Here is a 15525-nt window from a genome sequence, read left to right on the forward strand (position 1 = left end):
TTCTCCTGCAATAATTGAGTTTTCTTGGCAAAATAAAACTCAGGAATGACAATAAAAACGCATCAACTGTTAACCAGTATCTACTCTTTCTCTACTTCTAGAAAAGTGGTCATCTCGAAATAATATTCATGATGCCAACATTAAAAACTCTTGTCTTGTGAAATCTAAAGATATTTTGAATTAGCTTCTAGTCAGGTGTATGTGTTGATAAAAAAACTTTTCTCAAATGCTAAAAGACAGTTGTTTTCAGAATTTCTGGGTTATGCTAGCTGGAGAGGAAGATGGATCACAAAACACAGTCATATGCCACGTTATTTTATTCAGCATATGATAAATATTGCTTTCAAGATTTCTAAAGAAACCCAATTAAAGCATATTTAAGCATTGCTGGTTCTAAAGATGGATGTGAGAGGTTAGAAGTTACAATTGAAGTCTTAGTGGTAAAAATGTCAGATTGTGAGTATAAACTTAAAAGCTCAAATTTAGCTCTAAGTACACTAATCTCACCAAACTTCATTTGGAAAACTTTATTTAGGAAAAATTAACTTTCTAAATTTAATCATAGAAATTAGATTTAAAATATTTTAAAGTTATAAAATCACTTTCAGCTAAGCCTACCTATAATTATGCCTAAGAGTTACTTCCAGAAGATCTCTGTTGTTGCTCAGACATGGGCTCTTTCTCTCTAAGTCCAACTCTGCAAGTGAAATCATTACCCTCCCCCAATGTGGGACATCATGTCCAGGAGTGTGACTCTCCCTGGCAATGTGGGACATGACTACAGGGATGAGCCTGGCCCTGGTGCCACAGGAGGAAATGAAATGTACCCAAATAAGGTATCAGTGGCTAAGGGTTCAAATACAGTCCAAAGGCTATTCCTATGCAAGCCCAGAAGGGCCAGTCTCCAAGAACATCAACCAGTTCCATTCCTCTGTCCCTTACCATCGACACCCTTTACAATAATGAAAAAATGTTAGAATGGGCATAACTCAAATATCCCTAAAGAGTGAGAGAAGAATCAAAGGAAAAGGAGGAGCTATAACAGAGAAGTTAGGATTTAACAAATGAATATGACTGCTGAATCATTATATTGTTATTTCTTTTTAGTCTCCAGTGTCTTTGAGCAGTTAGAAGGAAAAATCTGAAATTGTGGAACTATACCCATATCAAACTTTGAAATCTGTTCTGTAGCTACTTGTTAAAATGTACTTTGAAATTTATTGCTTTTTTGTATATATGTTATATTTCACAATAAAAAAAAGTTTAAAAAATTTACTTTCAAACTTACTGAAAAATAAACATCACACAACTCATTTTTCCTAAAATTAAAATGATATGAGATGCTACCTTTTAAGAATGAAATTGCTGAAGTGCAATAAAACACCAAAATTTTAACATACCCCATGCGCCTTATGCTGGAGTGTACATGCATCATGTATGGAGCGTCATATAGGGATGAAGACAAACTGTGAGGAGGATAGAGAGGATGAAGAATCATTCTATAGGGCAGTGAATTCTAATCTGCAGATCCAATAAATTAGTAAATTTCTTTAGGCTGTTGAACTATTTCAAAAAGTTAAATGGAAATCATACCTGAATTTAGATTACATAGGAATTTTTAAGTGTAGTAATTAGTCATTAATTCAATAAATTGTTGTTGAACATCTACATGTCAGCCACTGTGGTAAGTACTGCAAAATAAATGAGTAAGAAACAGCCTCTCACTTTGAAGGAATTTATAATCTACCAGGGGGGAAAGGTGGAAAATGTAATTACAAGGACAATAAAGCTTAGGCAGCCCTTAAGAAGAGCAACTTATTCCAGATCGGGATGTAATGGAAAGTTTCTGAGTGGGGAAACATCAAACCTAAGTCTCAGAGATAAGTAAACCCAGGCAGGGCAAAATACGTATGAGGCGAACAAAAGCATAGCAAAAAAGAAAGCATTCTAGGATCAAATAGCAGCATACTAGAAGCTAAGAAGTTTTTTTTTTAAAGGAGAACAGCCAAGGTGTGTGTAAATCAACACGCGGAAGCAGAAAGGATGAATGGAAGAGATATGTAAAGAAAACTGGGCCAGATGATAAAGTGTCTTTTTAACTAGGCAGCCTTGGTCAAGTTCAACAGGGAGCCACTGAAGGGTTTTAAACTAGAAGCGACGTGATTAGGTTTTCAATTTGGAGATAACTGGCTACAATGTGGAACAGAAGGACTGAAGCAGGGCAGAAGACTCAAAGCAAAGTGACTTCACAAAAAATTATTTTAGAAATAAGCAGTGAGATGTCTGGACCAGTTGAACAGAGAGGTTCAAAGAGAACAGGAGACAAGATTAGCAGAATAGAAGGGAAAAGTTAATGAATTGGGGTATGTTTAGTGTGAAGCTTCTATAGTAGCTGGCAGTTCTACTGAGAGAACCTACGATTAGAAGGAAACAGAAAATGACATTTTAATCCCCAGTGTTTCATGAATTTCCATTGCTTAACAAATGCAGTTAATTTATTCCTTCAAAATATGAGCTCCATTGTCCTCCTCCCCTGTGTGGGACATGACTCCCAGGAGCGTAAATCTCCCAGGCAATATGGGACACTACTCCCGGGGATGAGCCAGGACCAGGCATTATGGGATTGAGAAAGCCTTCTTGACCAAAAGGGGGAAGAGAAATAGACAAAGTTTTAGTGGCTGAAAGATTTCAACAGAGTCAAGAAATTATCCTAGAGTTTATTCTTCTGCATTATATAGATATCCCTTTTCAGATTATGGCATATTGGAGTGGCTAGAGGTAATGTATTCCAGCAATCTTGATTTTTGAACATGACTGTATAACTATATAGCTTTTACAATGTGACCATGTGATTGTGAAAACCTTATGGATGGGGCATCCAGGTTATGCACAGACGAGTAAAAAAATAAGGACAAATAAATAAATAAATAAATGGGGGTGAGGAGATAAGGGGTTAAGAAAAAAAAGGATAAATTGCAACATTAGTGGCCAATGACGAGGGGTAAAGGGTATGGGATGTGGGGCTTTTTTTTAATTTCTTTTTATGAAGAGATGCAAATATTCTAAAAAATGATCATGGTGATGAACACACAACTACATGATGATGATATTGCAGGCTATCAAGTGTATAGATCAGATGGGCTGTATGGTGTGTAAAGATGTCTCAATAAAAATATTTTTTAAAAAATGAGTACCAGGAGGAATTGATATAGAGTCTTTGAAGATGAAAAGTTCAGGAGTCACTAATGAAACAGATTTCTGCTAAATTCCCACATAAGGCTAATTTAATTAGCTCACCTGACAAGAAAACAGCTGACTGATAGATGGCACATTTAAAAAAATCCAATTAGTAGGAGACTACTAGCAAGCATTCCAGCATAATCATTTTCATTATTCATTTTTGATTGCTCTCTTAGTGATTCTAATCATCTCTTACACTAACCCGAATGATCTAAGTATATCATACATTTATTGAATATACACTATTTAAATGAGCATACAAATGTAAATCATACATTTATGTTTATGCTACAAACTATACTAAATATTTTATGTGCATTATCTCATTTAATCCTCACAGCTCAGAGTCACTCTGGTAAATTATTAACCTCATTTCATCAGAGGAAGAAACAAAACTGACGCTGCCTGATAAAGTAACTTGTACTGGAATACACAGCTACTTAAGAGTTTTGTCTGATCCCAAAGTCAATGTTTTTAAACACAAATAGGTGGTTCCAATACAAATGAATCCCAAGTCTTACAATTTCACTCACTGGTTTTAAAATACAAACATTAAAAAAAAACAGTTCTAATCCAATAAAGTTAGCTTAAAAATGTATTATTTCTGTATCATCATCTCTCTCACACACATTTTGTAAAACTGGGGAATCAAACTGCAAATTTATCTGATATATCCTTTCTTGGAATAAAGAAAAGCCTAGAATTAGGCTTTCTGGTACTGGATTATTAATTATTATTTAAATTTCTCAAAAATGCAAACAGATGTAAAAGTTCATGCCAATGTTTTCCAGTGACATGCAGAAAGTGATCACTAGCAATGGCCAAGGTTCAACAAACCTTGCTTGAATGACATACTTAATGGGTTGGTGTTCTTGATAAAATTATTAACTTCTGTATGCTTCATTTTCCTAATTTGTAAAATAGGGGTATTTTCACCTGATTTAATTCCTACCTCTCTGGTATTTCCTTTTGTCTCCTTTTCTCTGATGTGTACTTCTAATGTTGATGGTCTTCAGATTTTGGTTCTAACATTAGTCTCTTCCAGGGATTGTAAACTGTTACACTGCATATAGAGATACCTCTGTGTTCCAGGGAATAGCGTTTGTAGCAACTAAATGTGAATGTTGCGGCAGGCTGAAATATGTACTCTAGAAAAAAAAATGTCTTAATCTTAATTCCACTACTGTGGATGTGAATCCATTGTAAATAGGACCCACAGAAGATGTTATTTTTGGTTTAGGTGTGGCTAACTGAATATGAATGAATTTTAATCCTATTACTGGAGTACTTAAAGTAAAACCCACAGGGAGTTCTGAAAGATGAAAGTTAAGGAAATCCAGAAGAGAAAGGAAAGGAAAGTGGAAAATAAAGGAGAGGAAATTTTCCTGTGACTACATCCATGGAACCAACAACTACCAGTCAGCCAGAATCTAACTGACCTCAGTAGGAAAGGAGTCTTCTAGCCTCTGAACCCATGAGCCAGTGAATTCCAGGTGTTTAAGCCAATCCATTAGATAGTATTTGCCACAGCAGCCAAGAAATTAAGGCAAACACCTTTAAGCAAGGCATATATACCTCACCACTCCCTGTTACTGCAATTTATATTACTACCCAAGTCCCTAAAAGTAAAATAAGCTTATGATCTCAGCTTTACTTATAGTCCCTGGTTTTGTGCCATGTGTTGGATTTATAGCAGAGAATAAACATGTTGCCTGCACTCACTGAGCTTTCAGACCAATGGGCAAGAGATCTTTTTTTTCTTTTTTAAATGAAGTAAGTTCAGGACAACAGTTACCACTAACACTGTTTAAATATCAGACAGATGTCTTACCATTGGGCCCAGTGTTCATTTCAATAATACGTTAAGTGCAGTATTATGATTTTCAATCATAACGAGTATAAGCTGAATTTCAACTATAGGCTTGAAACTGGAAGCTTTTCCTCCCTATTATCAAGAGAACAAAACAATAGATCAAGTAACTGACTAAGGATTAAAACTTAAATGATACATTGGATAATTTCAAACCTATGTGTGAAGTATTTTTTAAAGCATCAACTTAGAAACATGTCTCTAGTTTTCGAGAATTCATGTGCATTTTAAGCAGCAATCCTCTGGAGAGTGAGGTTAGGGGTAAGTGCCCTTAATGTATAAGGCAATCACTAAAAGTTAGAAAATTCTGTCCATTAGTTTTCATACTACCTTTAGGGAAACACTAGTCCTTTGAAATGCTACAGACGTTGCAGAAAAAGAAAGATCTAAGGTTGGATAGGAAAAGCAAAATTTTTTAAGTTTTTAAAAAAATTTTCCTCAGAGCCTTAAGTAAGCTAATATGCATGATAATAATAAAAAGTAACATTTACTATGTGCTGGCTAAATGTTTTATATGGATATGCAATGAATACTGTAATCATCTCCATTATACAGATAAGAAAGCTTAATTAACACTAATTTAGCTAATAACTAAATGAGGACCAATAATCCCACCCTGTCAGATTCTGGAGCTAGCTCTTTTAATGACCAAGCTACAATTTCTCCAAAGATTATAATCAGAAAGCATTTCCCATTATATTTAACTATGGACTCCTAACCAAGGAACACGAACATGGTCTACCATTTATTAGAAGTAGTATTCTCTAAAACAGTTCGGGAAATAATGACAATCTCTGTGTGTAAATGTAAAAAAAGTAAATATGAGAAGATTAAAATAGATACAATATTACATTGCAAGCAATTACCAGTATTATAAAAATACTTCATAGATAAGAAAAAAAAAAACAACCAGAAAACATATACCAAGTATGTTAACAGTTGTGTTTGGTTGATGGGAGGCAAGACTTGTCTTCTACTCCTTTTTTAAATTAAAAAATTAATAATAATGAGCATATTTTAATTATAAAAAGCTTTTGAAAAGTTTTATTTAAATTACAAAAAGAACATATAATTTGCTGTTCCCTCACATTAATTTGCTCTTCTCAACTTTAATCACTATATTTCATCAACCCAAAAATTCACTAATTATATGATGGCTTTTTAACCAATTTAAAACAAACAAATATATTATGTTTGAGATTTCTGTAATTTTTAAATAGCTTCCCTTTTCCTCAGCAATCTCAATAGTCTGTTTCTGTATCTAAATTGCCTGTAATTTCTTCTAAATAACAAATCTCCTGCCTGAAGACTCTCAATGTGAGGAATCAAATATAAACAACTAAGCTACTACTTTGAAATGGAAATTTTCAGTGGAAATTTTCTATTTTATTTATAGCATGGAAACTTGTACAAAAACCTAAAAGTGTCTCTCTTCTTCCTCAAATCTGTATCAACACTATATTTCATCATCTCTAAGATGACATGAGTTGTAAAATGGCTCCACTCATAAGATTCTCTATTATTTTATGTACCATTAAGAAAAAAAAATCCTACCAATTCAATTGATCCAATGCTTTCTTAACACTTAGACACATCCTTTATTATTTATTGAAACACCTCTTTAAATTAAGTCCTAGATTTTTATCTTATATAATTCTTTTGTTTCCCTGTGTTTCCGCAAACACAGCAACTTTTCATTCTAATACTAAATCATAATCTTTCAATGGACATTTAAAACTGAAATTAACCTAAACTATATACCAACAGTGCATAAATTCAACTAAAATGATGACAATATTAAGTTACGACCAATTTGCATATGTGTGGGCAATGACAACTATGTCACAACTACCAGTTAGTCTATGGTGATTTTTAAAACATCAACAATTATAAAAATGCACCCGTTTCTGAGATGTAAAAATCTTAGAATTGATTAACTTCGGTAATTTTATTCATTTTTTCCTTCCCCTTTCTCCCTTCACCCCTCTATTTACCTCCCAAACTTCTTTCCCCCATTTCCTTTGTGGGCTTATTACCAGTTTTATCACTGTGAAAGAACACCTTTATTATGCTGCTAAGTAATGTGGCACTTTTTGAAACTAGGTTAAAAATATCAGCTAGAGTTTAAAATGCACAAGTCAAGAGTTCACATTTAAAGCATAGTAAACTATAAAATTAAATAAATCGAGAACAATGCATTTCAGTGACAAAATACAGAGCAGCAGCTAGCAGCAGGAATTCCCAAGCGTCTTTTATCAATTTTTGCCAAAAATTATAAAACAGCTAAAACTATGCTTCTTATGAAAACTCATATTTATTCTTTATTTTTTCCATTACTTATCCATCGGCCTTCTTCCCCTTTACTGACAAGGACAGAAGAGGTTCTAGAGGGGTTACTATAAAGGATAACTTTAAGAGGATGGCTATAAGAGGAAAGTGCATGTATTTTTACATTCTACAGACATAAACACAAAAAATTTCTTTCCAGCAAAGTGTGCATAAAATTCAAAAAGGAATTTATTTAGGCATTCGATGACTCTCTTATCTCAAGCAGGGTCATCTTTTACCTGGCTCAAATTTTCTTCAGTAGGATTTAACCAACCCTATCCATCCACAGACACATTCACCACTACCTTTCTCTTATTTCCTACCCAGGGACACAGGCAATAATAGCCACTACTTTAATGGGTCAGGCACATTATGTGCATTGCCATTTAATCTCTACAACCTAGTGAAATATTACTTCCCTTCTATATACTCAAATTATATGACTTGTCTAAGTCTATCTAACTATCAAATGGCAAAGCCAAAATTTTAACTTAAGTTTTTCACACTACAAAACTCAATTCATTTTTAAAGTGTCTCCTAAAGTCCAATTAAAAACATAATAATACACCATCCATAACACTCCTGCATATCTAAAATAAGAATATCAAGAATCAGGCTGACCGTTTCTTAACCCTTGCTCTATCAGCATAACTTCTTCCCTGGATTACTGTAAAAGCCTCTTTCTTCACCCTGCGCCTTTCAGTCTACTTTATAACAAGTTATCCTGTTAAAGAGGAAATCAGACCATATCACTCCAATACTGCAAACTCTCCAAAGGCTTCTTACTTCATTCAGAATAAAAGTTAAATGCCCTCAAAATCTTTTATGACCTCTTCCTGTGCTCTGATTTTGTCTCCGGCTACATCACTCGCCTCGACCCACAGACTCCTCGTATTCCAGACAAATTTCTGTCTCATGGCCTTTGCAATGTCTGGTCTCTGTCTGACTGCACTTCCCCAAGATATATGCGTGGTTCTCTCATTTCTGTCAGATCTTTACTTACAAGTCATCTTTCCAGTACCACTTTCACTGGTCACCCTAAAATTTCAACTTCTCACTTCATACCTTCCTTCCCAGCTTTAGTATTTTTCTCTTAACACTCCTCCATGACCTAGAAAATGGTATACTTTCCTTACTCATTTTGTTTAGGACTTGTCTTCCTTAATAAATTGTGGACTCCACGGGGACAGAAATGTTTGTTTTACTTACTGTTCTCTACCAGACACCTAAAACAGGGCCTGGAACATAGGGGACACTTTGGCATTTGCAAAATGAACGAATTCCTGCCTCCCCTTACCCAACTCCTGAGATACAAATCCGCAAAAGAGTAAACCTGCTTGTAAATACGTATTTCCCTATAATATCCCTTCCTTTAGCCTCTTATCCCATTTCTCAAACGTGGCTCCTTTAGAAGGTTCCAAGCACTTCCCTTCTTTCTCTAGGGAACATTGGTCCCGGTGCGAGCAGACTTCGAACTAACACTCGCAGGCCAGGGTCTCCCTTTCAGAGGGAAATAGGAGAAGGGAGTTACCTACGACAGCAAACAGCCTCCCCCCGACCATCCGCACCACTCACATGAGGTGGACGACAGTTCCTGTGCAGCTTCACTCCCACGCAGGCAGACAGCCTCCTGAGTTCAACAGCAGTGAGAAAGGACCCAAGAAGGTGTCTCCATTAAACGCCTAAACATTCCACAGATTAAACTACAAATTCTGATGTCCCTTCTTTGTTCAGCAGCCACATCACGCTACCTGCCTTCCATTCCCTCACCCCATATAAACCGTCCAGGCACCAGTTCCTCGATTTGTACACGTTGTCATTGGGTCAGGCAATGGGCAGGAGATCAGAGGTAAGGTCTTTGCTCACAGCTGCGTCGCGGAACATGTGAGGTCAGAGGAAACCGCCGGAGTGAATCTGAAGGGCGGGCGGAAGTCTCGGAGCTGTCAGTGGAGACTTCGGGAGTGGCGCTTCTGGCTAGGTTCAAAGCCGGGAACCTCAGCTAGTTTATCCCGGAACTGGCAGCTCCGAGTTCCCTGCGCTCCGCGAGCGGTGTCTCTTGTAGAAGCACGGGGTCCGGTCCACTAAGCAGTAGCCACGACACCAGCCACAGCGGCAGCGCTGGAGACTAAATAGAAGCTCCATCCCCCTTGTCTGTGTGCCCGCCTTCGACCCCAGGCTCAGAGGCAGGTATTCGGGTATTCTAGTTTGTCTTTGTGGGTGTGACTCGTGGGAGGCAGAGGAACGTTAGGTGCAACTAGTGGTTGCGAGTCTCAGCGGTAAAAGAAAAAGCGGTGCTGTAAAGCTGCATGCTTCTGGGTCTCCATACCTAGCTTCATCCGCCCTCTTCCTAATCACACATTTACCTAGGTCGTCTGGGTACTGTAGATAACTCTGAGAATAATCAGTGCGCCACTGCTTTAAAGGAAGGCTTAAAGAGGTTAGCTGTCCCATAACTCACTATAAATGTGAATTCTCTCTTTGGTTTGTTTCTGGTTGTCTCTTGTTCTTCTTGCTATTTAAGGCACATTAGAGACAACTTTTTTTGCGGGAAGATTACATGGAATAAATAACTAACTTAATAAATCTGTAAACTTTTATTCTTGATGAAATTAGCATCTTTTGCACTATTGACATTCTTTCTCCCATTTGAGTCACTCCAGTTTTTTGAGGACAGAGATTGAGTTTTGTTCACTCTGGTTAGGCAGCAGTTGTATAACATCTGACTTCAAATTGGATAATTTTTGTTGAATGAGTGAATTTTCAAGCCCTTACATTTTCTTTTTATCAACTTCTAATCTCTCACATCGGCGGTTTTTTTTTTTCTACTCCCAAGTGTGTCATCTGTCCGTAAATGCGTGTGTATTTGTGTCTGAGCCCTTTTATGTGCACCATCTAAAAAGTAGCTTTTGAAAGTATTCTATGCTAACTTAGTGTTTAATCTTTTTGAGACAATTGCTTTTTGTTTATTTGGTTCTTTGTTTTGTTTTTTTGTTTTTTTGTTTTTAGTTTTTTATCTAAGTAATAGAGGCATATATTTGAAAATCCAATGGGATGGTATACTAGGATTGTACGATAAAATTCAGTAGTTCAGTTTCACCTTTCCACTCTCATGTTCTTCAGAGATAGCTGCTTTTAACCTTTTCTAATTTTAGATCTATATGTTGAATAACAAGTTAAACTGCTCATTGTCCCTGATTTCTTCTTAGGTTAGCTCACACCATTCACATCCTTTCTTCTCCAAGGTTCGAATATTTATAATCACAATTTTTAGTTTTCCTATTGGTTACTTCTAAAATCCTGAATAATATATGTAAACTTTACTTGTTTTCACATAAACTTTTGAAAATTTATTTTGACTCCTTATTTGGTCAAATGAGAAAAGTGTTTTGTTCTAGCTTGCTAGCTGCTGGAATGCAATATACCAGAAACAGAATGGCCTTTAAAAAGGAGAATTTAATAAGTTATTAGTTAACAGTTCTGAGGCCAAGGAAATGTCCCAATGAAAACAAGTCTATAGAAATGTCCAATCTAAGGCATCCAGGGAAAGATACCTTGGTTCAAGAAGGCCGATGAAGTTCAGGGTTTCTCTTTCAAGTGGAAGGGCACATGGTGAACACAGTCAGGGTTCCTCTCTCATCTGGAAGCGCACATGGCAAGCATGGCGTCATCTGCTAGCTTCTCCTGGCTTCCTGTTTCATGCAGCTGCCCGGGAGGCGTTTTTCTTCTTCATCTCCAGAGGTGGTTGGCTGGTGAACTCTGCTTCTCGTGGCTATATCATTCTGTTCTGCTCTCTCTGAAGTCTCTCATTCTCCAAAATGTTTCCTCTTTTATAGGACTTCAGAAACTAATCAAGACCTACCCGAATGGGTGGAGACATGTCGCCACCTAATCCAGTTTAACAACCCCTCTGGATTACATCACATCTCCAGGGAGATGATCTAATTACAGTTTCAAACATACAATGCTGAATAGAGATTAGAAGAAACGGCTGCCTTTACAGAATGGGATTAGGATTAAAACATGGTTTTTCTAGGGAATGTACATCCTTTCAAACCAGCACGTTTACTCTTCCTTTTCTGCTGTCACTGCAGAAACCAAATCTATCACCTCTTTCCCTTAACTATACCCTTATTTGTACATTGTCATGGTTGCTAATTTTCATTATCATTTTTCTTCAATTGTTTTTTGCTTTTGCCTGAAAACCAATAGATGTTTACAATATTATGGCTTTATAAATATTCTTCAGTACAGAGTCAAGCAGTGTGCTATGACACATTTCCTTCACTATGTTTTAATTTCCTGACCCCTGTGCCATAATAAAAACAATATTTGTAATATCAAAGTCAAATGGATTCTTCTTTCTTATACTCTACTAGGAAAAATATAATTCCATAATTGAGATTGCTTTATTTTTTGGACTATGTACTTCTTATATAGTTTTTAGCCCTCCTCCCTTTCATGACTGCCTTTCTGTTTTCTTTTGTGGAAAAGGTGTACGTGATTATTATTATTTTTTAATTGTGAAAAATAACGTATATACAAAAAAGCAATAAATTTCAAAGCACACCACAACAATTAGTTGTAGAACAGATTGCAGAGTTTGGTATGGGTTACAGTTCCACAATTTTAGTCTTTTCCTTCAGGCTCCTCCAAGACACTGGAGACTAAAAGAAATATCAATATAATAATTCAGGAGCCAAACCCATTTGTTAAATCCTATCTTCTCTTTTGTAACACCACCTTCTCCTTTAATCTTTTTTTATAATCATTTATTTTTATTGATATGTATCAATTATATATTCACATATCATATCCAAAATGTACAGTGGTTCATAATATCATCATATAACTGTGCATTTATCATCACAATATACATTTTTTCTTTCTTATAAAAAATAGCACATATACAAGAAAGCATTTAAAGCACATCACAACAATTATTTATAGAATAGAGTTCAGACTTTGGTATGGGATATAATTCCACAATTTTAGGTTTTTACTTCTAGCTACTCTAAGATACTGAAGACTAAAAGAAACATCGTAGGAATGATTCAACAATCCTACTCATTTGTTAAATCCTACCTTCTTTGTATAACTCCACCATCACCTTTGAACTTTCTCCCACTCTCTAAGGGATTTGGACTATGCTGATTCTAACTTTTTCATGTTGGAAGGGGTTGTCGATTAAATGGGAGAGGGGTGATGGAACTAGTTGATGTTCTGGAGAGGCTGGCCCCTCTGCATTTCAGGACTTATCTGTTCCAGGGAACCATCTAGAGGGTGTAGGTTTCTGGAAAGGCTCATCCCTGAGAGTCATCTCCCACATCACCGGGGAGACTTTCACTGCTGGATGCCATGTCTCACACAGTGGGGAGGGCAATGATTTTACTTGCAGAGTTGCTTTTTTAATCAGTTCCTCCCGTTTTTGTGGGTGGTTTGAAAGCCTCGCTTCCATTCCCCTTCTTGAAGACATTCCCCTTGGAGCCCAATGACTGTTTAACAAATTTTAACAAATTGCTTTCCAAGTCAATTGTATACATTCTATCCTAGAGGTTACATTCATTGAACTCTTAGATAAGTCCCATTTTTTTCTTGAACCCCTCGTCTTCTATTATTTGATTTTAAAATCCATTTTACTAGAATATATCCCAAAGAAATTTGTTCAAAAATGTTATATGGATGGTAATTTTTAAAAATTTTTTGTATGGCTGTAAATTATTATTTTGCTTTTATGATGGGTAGTTTGGCTATCAATCAAACTATAAAATCAAAATCATGTTCCCTCAAACCTTTGAAGGCTTCATTGTCTTCTGACTTCCATTGTTCTTAATGAGAAGTCTAATGCCAGTCTGATTTTAATTTGTTGATAGCCGAACTATTTGTTTTCCTCTCTGAAATATGCATTTTCTACTTATGCTTGTTTTGTTGCTTTGAAAATTTGTGGTGACATGTATGAGATTATTCTCCCTGGAGTGAACCTACCTATTCAGAGGCACTAGTACAGGTGTCTCAGTATGGGTCTTTTTTTTTTTTTTTTTTTTGTCTTCCTTGAAAGAATAAGACTTTTTAATTTGAAGTTATATGTCTCCTTTCAATTCAGGAATTTTCTCCTATCTTTCATAATTTCCTCCCTTTTACTTTCTCTATTCTCTGTTTTAGAAACTCCTGTAAGGTAGATGTTGGATTCTTGTTTTCTTTTTAATCTTTTTGTCTTTTTGCATCATGTTGGCATGTATTTTTGTTTTTTGATATTCCTTTCTCATGGCTTCTTAATTTTGTCTTGTTTTCTTATTTTTATGTGATGTGATTTATTTTAAAATACAATGATTTGAAAAGTGGTCAGATTGATGATTTTTGATGCATGTATACATCTGTGGAGCTTTTACCACCCCAGTTACATATAGAATATTTCCAGTACACCAAAAATTTCCTCTCTTTCCCTTTCCATTCAGATCCCTCCTCTCCACCCAGGCATAACTGTTCTGATTTTTATACTATGGTTTAGAGCTACTGTATTCCAGAACTATGTTCAAGTGGAATGTTATAATGTATACTCTCCTTTCTGCTTCTTTAATTAGCATAATGTTTTTGCTATACATCCATATGTCCATGTTTTGGCATGTTTTGTTCTTTTATTGTTGTTGAAAAGAATTCCACTGTATGAATATGTCACAACTTATTTATCTGTTCACATGTAGGATTTTGTATTGCTTCCAGTTTTTGGCTATTATAAGTAGAACTACTCTAAATACTCTTGTACAAGCCTTTTGTGGACATATTTATTTTCAGGTCAAATATCTAGGAGTGGAATTTCTGGGTCATAAGTCAAGGGTATTTTCAACTTTGCAAGAAAATGGCAAACAATTTTCCAAGGTTTTTGTGCCATTTTACCTTCTCTCAAGCAGTATTTCAGAGCTTCAGTTCTATATTATTCTCAACTTGGTATTGACAGTCCTTTGAATTTTAGCCATTTTGGTAGGTATAAAATGGCATGTCATTATGGTTCTAATTTGCATTTCCTTGATGATTAATGATATTAGACACTTTTTCATGAGTTTATTATCTATTTGTATATCTTCTTATGAAAATGTATGTTCAAGACTTCTGCCTATTAATTTATTGGCTTATTTGTCTTTTTATTACTGTCATAGGAGTTCTTTATATTTTTTGGATACAAATGTTTTATCATATATGTATATGTATATATATGCACATGCATATATATATAAATGCACATGCCCTTATATCTGAAAAAAATGTCAGCTATATATATATATATATATATATATATACATATTGTCAGATGTGTGTGTGTGTGTACACACTGTTTTAGTTTCCTGGACCACTCAAACAATACCATGAAATGGGCTGGTTTAAACAACAGGAATTTATTTATTCATGGTTTTGAGGATAAAAGGAAATCCAAATCAAGGCATCATGAAGGTGATGCTTTCTTTCAGAAGGCAGAAGACCGAGATTCTAGGGCTGGCTGGTCTTAATTCTTGGCTCCTCTGTCACATGGCATGGCACAGCACATGGCAGTGTCTCCTGTTTCTCCCTTCTGTTCTGGTTCTGTCCATGTCTAGCCTCTTGTTTTCTGTGACTTTCTCTCTTTTTGTCTGAATTTCGCTCTATTTATAAAGCACTTTGGTAATAGGATTAAGACCCATCCTGATTGAGGTGGGCCACACTTCCTTAACTTAAGTAGCCTCATCAAAAGATCCAACTTACGATGGGTTCACACCGACAGGAATGTATTAACTTTAAGAATATGTTTTTCTGGGATACATACAGCTTAAAACCACCACCACCACCACTAAACACACACACATACACACATAGACTCACACACACATTTTTTTCCTAGTCTTTGCCTTGCACTTCCATTTTCTCAAGGGTGTTTTTTGATGTGCAGATTTTTTTTATTTTTATGAAGTTCAGTTTATCAAATTTGTCTTTCATGGTTAGTGCTTTTTTGTATTTTGCCCAAGAAATCTTTGTGTAGCCTAAAGTTGTAGAGATATTCTCATTTTGTTGAAAATGAACTCATTGTGGTTTATAAAAATGTTTAAATTATGAAATATGTG

General features: G+C 35.6%; 2 protein-coding genes across 9 annotated transcripts in view; one reads left to right on the top strand and one right to left on the bottom strand.

Moving 5' to 3' along the window:
- The window catches only part of AIMP1 (aminoacyl tRNA synthetase complex interacting multifunctional protein 1), a 57349-nt gene extending 48023 nt beyond the window's left edge, over positions 1-9326 (bottom strand). Inside the window, exon 1 of one of the 2 annotated variants that reach the window (XM_077142627.1) lies at positions 8970-9326. Coding sequence is in view for 1 of the 2 variants with exons in the window: in XM_077142626.1 (XP_076998741.1) it covers positions 9014-9015 (2 nt within the window). In the remaining variant the exon portion in view is untranslated. The remainder of the gene's footprint in view (positions 1-8969) is intronic. The other variant, XM_077142626.1, reaches the window with a different exon arrangement.
- TBCK (TBC1 domain containing kinase) overlaps positions 9311-15525 on the top strand; it is a 288273-nt gene continuing 282058 nt past the window's right edge. For 2 of the 7 annotated variants that reach the window (XM_077142621.1, XM_077142622.1), the window contains exon 1: positions 9312-9621. The gene's annotated coding sequence lies outside the window, so the exon portion shown is untranslated. Of the gene's footprint in view, positions 9626-15525 lie in introns of all 7 variants that reach the window. The other 5 variants (XM_077142617.1, XM_077142619.1, XM_077142625.1 and 2 more) reach the window with 4 other exon arrangements.

This window comes from Tamandua tetradactyla, chromosome 24, assembly GCF_023851605.1.
Source record: "Tamandua tetradactyla isolate mTamTet1 chromosome 24, mTamTet1.pri, whole genome shotgun sequence".
In the NCBI taxonomy this organism is placed as follows: domain Eukaryota; kingdom Metazoa; phylum Chordata; class Mammalia; order Pilosa; family Myrmecophagidae; genus Tamandua; species Tamandua tetradactyla.